The sequence below is a fragment of the Taeniopygia guttata genome, chromosome 31, assembly GCF_048771995.1.
Source record: "Taeniopygia guttata chromosome 31, bTaeGut7.mat, whole genome shotgun sequence".
In the NCBI taxonomy this organism is placed as follows: domain Eukaryota; kingdom Metazoa; phylum Chordata; class Aves; order Passeriformes; family Estrildidae; genus Taeniopygia; species Taeniopygia guttata.
Window position 1 is genome coordinate 597,393 of NC_133056.1, and position 8,913 is coordinate 606,305.

At 62.8% G+C, this 8,913-nt stretch overlaps 1 protein-coding gene across 3 annotated transcripts; it reads right to left on the reverse strand.

The window, feature by feature from the left end:
• Positions 1-2,025: 2,025 nt before the first annotated feature.
• EBP (EBP cholestenol delta-isomerase) lies at positions 2,026-5,902 on the reverse strand. Of its 3 annotated transcripts, XM_072920482.1 has the most exons (6): positions 5,818-5,902; positions 5,288-5,620; positions 4,008-4,044; positions 3,801-3,931; positions 2,366-2,565; positions 2,026-2,099 (listed from the first exon to the last, which is right to left on the reverse strand). In XM_072920482.1, the coding sequence occupies exons 2-6, from the start codon at positions 5,607-5,609 to the stop codon at positions 2,091-2,093; spliced, it is 699 nt and encodes a 232-aa protein (XP_072776583.1). In that variant the 5' UTR covers positions 5,610-5,620; positions 5,818-5,902; the 3' UTR covers positions 2,026-2,090. The 3 variants fall into 3 exon arrangements, with proteins under 3 accessions (XP_072776583.1, XP_072776581.1, XP_072776582.1); XM_072920480.1 differs by lacking the exon at positions 2,026-2,099 and having other exon boundaries at positions 2,214-2,565; XM_072920481.1 differs by lacking the exon at positions 2,026-2,099 and having other exon boundaries at positions 2,214-2,565; positions 5,804-5,891.
• Positions 5,903-8,913: the final 3,011 nt, after the last annotated feature.

Below are 8,913 nucleotides of genomic sequence, written 5' to 3' on the forward strand. Positions count from 1 at the left end.
CTTCCGCCTCGCCCGCGGCGCGCCGCGCCATTGGCTGCCGCGCGGAAAGGAGCGCGCTGATTGGTTGGCAGCCAGGAGGAAGTCCCGCCTTTCTTCTCCGCCGCCTCCGTGAGGGGAGGCGGGATGGGCGTTGCTATGGGGATGGAAGGGGAGAGCGCGGATTGGGTGAGGCGGGGAGGGAGGGGTGGTGATTGGTTGGTTTTGGGGGATGGAGGGGAGGGGGGAGGGAGGTGATTGGTTGGGGGAAGTGTCGGTTAAACGGTGAGGGGCGGGGTGGATCGGTGTAAACGTGAGAGCTGATTGGGTGATGACACGTCAATCATCGCTGGGCGGGAGCAGCGGGGAGACGCCGAGCGCTGATTGGCGGGAGCTTAATCCCCGCCCACATCGCCATCTTATTGGCTACAGCAAACGACCTAATTTCCTATTGGCTCAGGCGCGGCAGGGGCAGAGCCCGCTGGGATCCCGCCCCTTTGATAACCCCACCCACCTGTCAATCACCCACAGGCCCCGCCCCTTCCCCGCCCTCCCACGTGGGCCGACCCCCCCAGGACCCCCCAAAAACTCCCAAAACCCCCAAAAACCCCCCAGGACCCCCCAAAAACCCTCCAGGAACCCCCAAAAACCCTCCAGGAACCCCAAAACATTCCGGGACCCTCCCCAAAGTCCCCCAGGATCCCCCCAAAAACTCCTCAATGCTCTGCAAAACCTCCCAGGACCCCCCCAAACCCCTCAGGACCCCCCAAAACCCCCCAGGACCCCCCAAAAACCCCCAAAAACCCCCAAAAAACCCCCAGGACCCCCCAAAAACCCCCAAAACCCCCCCAGGACCCCCCCAGGACCCCCAAAAACCCCCCAGGAACCCCAAAACCCTCCAGGACCCTCCCCAAAGTCTCCCAGGATCCCCCCAAAAACTCCTCAATGCTCTGCAAAACCCCCCAGGACCCCCCCAAAACCCCCCAGGACCCCCCCAAAACTGTCCAGGAACCCCCCAAAACCCCCCAGGACCCCCCAAAAGCAGAGGCTGAGCTCCATTTTCAGCTCCTTTATTAAAATCCATCCCCACCCCCCAGGAACGAGGGACATTCCCACGGCAGACCCCCAAAAACGAGGGGGGCACCCCCAAAAACGAGGGGGGCACCCCCAAAAACGAGGGGGGACCCCCAAAAACGAGGGGGGGCCCCCGTGGGGAACATGGGGGGGCTCCAACCGCTCTCCCTGAGCTTTTGGGGGGTCCCAAAATTCACCTCCGGGACCCTCCGGCTGCTGAAGCCTCCCGTGGCGGGGGTCCCCAATGCTAGGGGGGGTCCCTTGGGCTGAGGGGGGTCCCCAATGCTGAGGGGGGGTCCCCAATGCTGAGGGGGGTCCCTAATGCTGAGGGGGGGTCCCCAATGCTGAGGGGGGTCCCCAATGCTGAGGGGGGGTCCCCAATGCTGAGGGGGGTCTCTGGGGGGGGTCTCTCGGTCTGGGGGGGTCTTTGGGGAGGGTCCCTCAAACTGGGGTGGTCTCTGGGGGGATCCCTCAGCCTTTGGGGGGGGGTCCCTGAGCCCTGGGGGGGTCCCTCACCCCATGGTGGGGGTCCCTCACCCAAAGGGGGGGTCCCTCAGCCCATGGGTGGTCTCTGGGGGGTCCCTCACCCCAGGGTGGGGGTGTCCCCCCTCAGTGGGCCTTGTGGTGGGGCTGGTTGTGGAGGGGGTCTCTCATCCTGAGGGGGGTCCCTCACCCCATGGGTGGGTCCCTCACCCCAGGGTGGGGGTCTCTCCTCAGTGGGCCTTGTGGTGGGGCCGGTCGTGGGGGGGTCCCTCACCCAAAGGGGGGTCCCTCACCCAAAGGAGGGTCCCTCACCCCATGGGTGGTCTCTGGGGGGGTCCCTCACCCCATGGGGGGGTCCCTCACCCCAGGGTGGGGGTCTCTCCTCAGTGGGCCTTGTGGTGGGGCCGGTCGTGGGGGGGTCTCTCATCCTGAGGAGGGTCCCTCACCCAAAGGGGGGGTCCCTCACCCAAAGGGGGGGTCCCTGAGCCTTGGGGGGGGTCCCTCACCCCAGGGTGGTCTCTGGGGGGTCCCTCACCCCAGGGTGGGGGTCCCTCCCCTCAGTGGGCCTTGTGGCGGGGCCGATCGTGGGGGGGTCTCTCATCCTGAGGGGGTTCCCTCAGCCCATGGGGGGGTCCCTCACCCAAAGGGGGGGTCCCTCACCCCAAGGGGGGGTCCCTCACCCCATGGGGGGGGTCCCTCACCCCATGGGGGGGGTCCCTCACCCAAAGGGGGGGTCCCTCACCCCAAGGGGGGGTCCCTCACCCCAGGGTGGGGGTCCCTCACCCCAGGGTGGGGGTCCCTCACCCCACGGGGGTCTCCCCCCTTAGTGGGCCTTGTGGCGGGGCCGGTCGAGGCCGCGCTGGGCCCTGGCCAGCTCCCGGCCGGCGTCCAGCAGCAGCAGGCCGGGCACGAGCAGCCACAGCGCGTTCAGCCCCACGAAGTAGCCCCAGAAGTAAAATGGCCGCGGGTCGCTGTGAGCCCAACCCGCCCGCGCCGCCGTGGCGAAGTACAGCACGTCCCCGTACAGCTGGCCTGGGGGTGGGACAGGGACAGTCAGGGGGACAGGGACAGACAGGGGGGCATGGGAGAGGGGACAGGGCACGGGGACAGGGACAGGGCATGGGGGACACAGGGACAGACAGGGCATGGGGACGGGGACAGTTAGGGCATGGGGATGGAAATAGGGACAGTCAGGGGGGACACAGGGACAGCATGGGGACGGGGATAGGGACAGTCAGGGGGGGACGGGGACAGTCAGGGGGGCACAGAGACAGGGACAGGGCATGGGGACGGGGACAGTCAGGGCATGGGCATGGGGACAGGGACAGGGACAGTCAGGGCAGCATGGAGACAGTCAGGGGACAGGGACAGCTTGAGGGGGACAGGGACAGTCAGGGCATGGGGACACTCAGGGGGGTATGGGGACAGCCACAGGGACAGTCAGGGGGACATGGGGACACAGGGCAGGGGACAGTCAGGGAATGGGGACAGTCATGGGGGCAGGGGGATAGGGATGGGGACGGGGACAGGGACAGACTGGGGACAGGGACAGTCAGGGGGGATAAGGGACAGGGACAGGGGACAGGGACAGTCAGGGAATGGGGATGGGGACAGGGGACAGCCTGGGGACAGGGACAGGAACGAGGACAGGGGAGGATCAGGGAGAGTCAGGGGATGGGGACAGGGACAGTCAGGGCGGCATGGGGACAGCATGGGGACAGGGACAAGGGACAGGGACACCCTGAGGGGACAGGGACAGGGACACCCCGAGGGGGACAGGGACAGGGACAGTCTGACGGGGACAGGGACAGCCTCAGGGGACAGGGACACCCCAAGGGGCACAGGGACAGCCTGAAGGGGACAGGGACAGCCCGAGGGGGACAGGGACAGCCACAGGGGGACAGGGACAGGCTGAAGGGGACAGGGACAGCCCGAGGGGGACAAGGGACACCCCGAGGGGCACAGGGACAGCCCGAGGGGCACAGGGACAGGGACAGCCTGAAGGGGACAGGGACAGGGACAGGCTGAGGGGGACAGGGATAGGGAACAAGGACAGTCAGGGGGGACAAGGGACAGGGACAGCCCGAGGGGGACAGGGACAGGGACAGCCCGAGGGGCACAGGGACAGTCCGAGGGGGACAGGGACAGGGACAGGGACAGCCTGAGGGGGACAGGGACAGTCAGGGCATGGGGACAGTCAGGGGGGTATAGGGACAGCCACAGGGACAGCCCGAGGGGACAGGGACAGGGATGTCACGGCGCCGTACCCAGGGACACCACGAGCTGCAGCACGAAGCGCGCCGGGTGCTGCCGCAGCAGCGCCAGGAAGGTGAGGAAGCTGAGGGGACCCCAGGCCAGCGCTGTCACCGTCTCCATGGCCACCGTGAAGTCATCGCTCCTGCGGGGACACCCCGGGGTGAGGGACACGCGGGGACACCAGGGACAGGCCACCCCTCCCCGTGTCCCCAACTCACGTCATGTAGCGGCTGTCGGCCTTGGCGTACTCCTTCCCTGCCAATGTGGGGAGGGGGCACTGGGGAGGGGGGCAGGGGACACCCAGAGCCCCCAGGGGACACCCAGAGCCCCCAGGGGACACCCAGAGCCCCCAGGGGACACCCAGCACCTGGCTGTCCCCTGTCCCCCTGCCCAGGGACCCCTCAGAGGCCCCAGGGACCCCTCAGATGCCCCAGGGACCCCTCCCCACATACCCAGTGCCCCTCCAGTACCCCCTGATGCCCTTGGGACCCCTCCCCACATATCCAGGGACCCCTCAGACGCCACAAAGACCCTTCCCCACATACCCAGGGACCCTTCCCCACATACCCAGTGCCCCTCTAGTACCCCCTCATGCCCTTGGGACCTCTCCCATATACCCAGGGACCCCTCCCCACAATCCCAGTGCCCCTCCAGTACCCCCTGATGCCCTTGGGACCCCTCCCCACATATCCAGGGACCCCTCAGACGCCCCAGGGACCCCTCAGATGCCACAAAGACCCCTCCCCACAATCCCAGTGCCCCTCCAGTACCCCCTGATGCCCTTGGGACCCCTCCCCACATACCCAGGGACTCCTCAGATGCCCCAGGGACCCTTCCCACATACCCAGGGACCCTTTCCACATACCCAGGGACCCCTCCCACATACCCAGTTACCCCTCCCCACATACCCAGTGCCCCTCCAGTGCCCCCTGATGCCCTTGGGACCCCTCCCCACATACCCAGTGCCCCTCCAGTACCCCCTGATGCCCTTGGGACCCCTCCCCACATATCCAGGGACCCCTCAGATGCCCCAGGGACCCCTCCCCACATACCCAGGGACCCCTCCCACATATCCAGGCACCCCTCACATGTCCCTGGGACCCCTCCCCACAATCCCAGTGCCCCTCCAGTACCCCCTGATGCCCTTGGGACCCCTCCCCACATGCCCAGGGACCCCTCAGACGCCCCAGGGACCCCTCAGATGCCCCAGGGACCCCTCCCCACATACCCAGTGCCCCTCCAGCACCCCCTGATGCCCTTGGAACCCCTCCCCACATACCCAGGGACCCCTCCAGTGCTCCTTGATGACCCAGGGACCCCTCAGACACCCCAAAGACCCCTCCTCACATACCCAGGGACCCCTCCCCAGATATCCAGGGAACCTCTAGTGCCCCCTGATGACCCAGGGAGCCCTCCCCCATACCCAGGGACCCTCTCCCACCATCCCAGTGCCCCTCCCCTGCCCGCCGCCCCCCGCCCGCCGCCCGGCGGTGCTCACAGACGTCGGCCAGCAGCCCGGTGTCGGCGGGCAGGGTCCGGTGCCGGAGGCTGAAGTATCCCTCCAGGACTCCGTGAATGGCGGCGCAGAGCAGGAACCAGCCCAGCACCAACCGGCGGGCGGGGCTTCGCCTGGCCCCGCCCCCGGCCCCGCCCCCGGCCCCGCCCCCGGCCCCGCCCCCGCCCAGCGCCCAGCCCAGCGCCAGCAGCGCCGCCGCCGCCGCCGCCACCGCGCCTGCGCACTGCCAGCCGGGCCGCGCGCCCGCCACGTAACCCGGCAACGCCAGCGCGCGCGGCCAATAGGGATGCGCGCTCGTCTCCATGGCAACCGCGCCTGTGGGAGTGTGGGAGAGGAAAGGCGGAAATCAGCGCGGCCCAGCAAGGCCCAACGAACGGCGAAATGAGAACGGCGGCACCGCCCGCGCCTCTCCGCCTCTCCCGGTACCGCGCGGGGCCTTCCCCGCCCGCCCCGGATCCCGCCGAGCCGCGGTCCCGCCGCTGTTTCAGCCCCGCTCACCTCACCGCGCTCACCTCAGCCGCGCTCCCCTCAGCCGCTCCCGCCGCCGCCGCCGCGCGCCTCGCCCCGCCCCCGCGCCGCCCCCGCGGCCAATAGCAGCGCGGCCGCCTCAAGGCCGGCCAATAGGAGAGCGCCCCGCCCGACTCTCCCCGCCGCTGATTGGCTGCGCTCGCCGCTGGGGAGATGTGGGGCCAGGGGGCGTGGCTTGGCGTGGTGGGCGTGGCCTCGCGAGCTATTAGCTCCGCCCAAAGGGGCGTGGCTTCGCATAAAGTGGGCGTGGCTTGAGCACATTGGGGGTCGCCCCCCCCCCTTTAAAGGGGCCCAGAGACCCCCCCCCCCAAATTATACAGGACCCCCCCCCGAAATTAATTAGGGACCCCAAAGACCCCAACCGAAATTAATTATGCCCCCCAAATTAATTAGGGACACCAAAGACCCCACCCCAAAATTATATTACCCCCCTCCCAAATTATTTAAGGACCCCAAGGACCCCCCCAGAATTAATTAGGGACCCCAAAGACCCCCCCAAGAAATTAATTATGCCCCCCAAAATTAATTAGGGACCCTAAGGACCCCCCCAAATCCCCCCCCCCCTCAGCTTAGAGGAGCCATACGAAGCCCCCCCCCCCAATTTTATACCAGAGCCCCCCTCCCAATTTTTCAGCTTTTGGGGTACCCAAGAACCCCAAAATCGCCGAATTTCCCCCCAAAAAAAGAGGCGGAGCCGGGGGTGGCAGCAGGTCCCTGTATTGACCCCCCCAGCCCCCCAAAAACCCCCCAAAACCCCCCCGGGACCCCCCCCCAAAAGCGGCGGCTCGCCAGGAGCGGCCGAGGGGGGGTCGGGATTTTGGGGACCCCCCCCGCCCCTCCCCCACCCTGAAATTTGGGACCCCTCCCCCACCCCCAAAATGAAGTTGGGGACCCCCCACCCCCCCCCAAGGGATTTTTTTTGGGGGGTCAGACGAGGGTCCCGGGGGGCTGCGGCTCGGGGGGGGGGAGGGGGAGGAGGGGGGGTGGTCCCGGGGGGGTCCCTGGGGGGGGAAATTCCCAAAAATTCCGAAAAAAAGGGAAAAAGGAGAAAATAAAGAAAAAAAGGAGAAAATAAATGGGAAAAGGGGGGGAAAAAAAGGAGAAAATAAATGGGAAAAAAGGAAAAAATAAAGGGAAAAAAGAGGAAAATAACAAAAAGGGGGAAAAAAGGAGAAAATAAATGGAAAAAAGGAAAAAATAAAGGGAAAAAAGGGGAAAAATGACAAAAAAGGGGAAAAAAGGAGAAAATAAATGGAAAAAAAAGGAAAAAATAAAGGGAAAAAAGGAGAAAAATGACAAAAAAGGGGAAAAAAGGAGAAAATAAAGGAGAAAATAAAGGGAAAAAGGTAAAAAAGGAGAAAATAAAGGGAAAAAGGAGAAAATAAAGGAAAAAGGGGGGGGGAAAGGAGAAAATAAATGGAAAAAAGGAAAAAATAAAGGGAAAAAAGGAGAAAAATGACAAAAAAGGGAAAAAAGGAGAAAATAAAGGGAAAAAGGTAAAAAAGGAGAAAATAAAGGGAAAAAGGAGAAAGTAAAGGAAAAAGGGGGGGAAAAAAAAAGAGAAAATAAATGGAAAAAAGGAAAAAATAAAGGGAAAAAAGGGGAAAATGACAAAAAAGGGGAAAAAGGAGAAAATAAAGGAGAAAATAAAGGGGAAAAGGTAAAAAAGGAGAAAATCACAGGAAAAAAGGGGAAAAGGAGAAAATAAAGGGAAAAAGGAGAAAGTAAAGGAAAAAGGGGGGAAAAAAGGAGAAAATAAAGGGAAAAAGGAAAAAATAAAGGGAAAAAAGGGGAAAAAATGACAAAAAAGGGGAAAAAAAGAGAAAATAAAGGAGAAAATAAAGGGAAAAAAAGGGGAAAAAGGAGAAAATAAAGGGAAAAAGGAGGAAATAAAGGAAAAAAAAGGGGGGGGGGAAAGGAGAAAATAAATGGAAAAAAGAAAAAAATAAAGGGAAAAAAGGGGAAAAATGACAAAAAAGGGGAAAAGGAGAAAATAAATGGAAAAAAGGAAAAAATAAAGGGGAAAAAGGGGAAAAATGACAAAAAAGGGGAAAAAAGGAGAAAATAAAGGAGAAAATAAAGAAAAAAAGGTAAAAAAGGAGAAAATCACGGGAAAAAAAAAGGGGGAAAAGGAGAAAATAAAGAGGAAAAAAGAGAAAAAAGAGAAGAGGAAGAAAAGTTAGACCCCCCCAAAGTGACCCCCCCGCACCGCCCCTCCCCCATCCCCAATTTGGGGACCCCCCGACCCCCCCAAACCCACCCCGGAAGGGGAAAGGAGCAGAGGGGGGAGGGGAGGGACCCCAAAAAAGGGGGGGGGGGCCAAAATTGGGGGGGACTGAGGGGGGAGACCCCAAATTTGGGGGGGATGGGGCTGAAATTTGGGGGGGGAATCCCCAATTTGGGGACGTTTTGGGGGGTCTCTGAAAGGTGGAGGGGGGTCCTAAATTAGGGGGGGTCCCCAAAATGGGGGGGGGGGGTCACCAGAATTGGGGGGGTCCCTAAAATGTGGGGGGGGGGTCCCTAAAATGGGGGGGGGTCCCCAAAATGGGGTTATGGGACACCCGGACCTGAGTGGGGGGGGTCCCCAAAATGAGGGGGGGGGTCCCTAAAATGTGGGGGGGTCCCTAAAATGGGGAACGATCCCTAAAATTGGGGGGGGGGTCCGAAGTGGGGGGGGGGGGTCCCCAAAATGTGGGGGGTCCGAAATGGGGGGGGGTCCCCAAAATGGGGGGGGTCCCTAAAATGAGGGAGGGTCCCTAAAATTGGGGGGGGGGGGGTCCGAAATGGGGGGGGGGTCCCCAAAATGTGGGGGGTCCGAAATGGGGGGAATCCCTAAAATTGGGGGGGGGTCCCCAAAATGGGGGAGGGTCCCTAAAATGGGGAGGGGGTCCGAAAATGGGGAGGGGGATCACCCTGACATGGGAGGGGGGGGGTGGGGGACACCTGAACTGGGGTGGGGGATGGGCGGCGGGGGGGGGTCCCCAAAACGGGGTGGGGGAGGGGCACACTCCCACCCAGCGTTTCCCAATCGATCCGGGGGGGGTCCCCACCACCCTGGGGGGGGGTCCCCAATACCCCCC

Coding starts and splice junctions, on each gene's coding strand:
- EBP (XM_072920482.1), bottom strand. CDS start 5,609: ATGGAGACGAGCGCGCATCCCTATTGGCCGCGCGCGCTGGCGTTGCCG. Junction 3,932..4,007: donor GCCGACAGCCGCTACATGAC/GTGAGTTGGGGA, acceptor GTGTCCCCGCAG/GAGCGATGACTTCACGGTGG. Junction 2,566..3,800: donor GCAGCTCGTGGTGTCCCTGG/GTACGGCGCCGT, acceptor TCCCACCCCCAG/GCCAGCTGTACGGGGACGTG.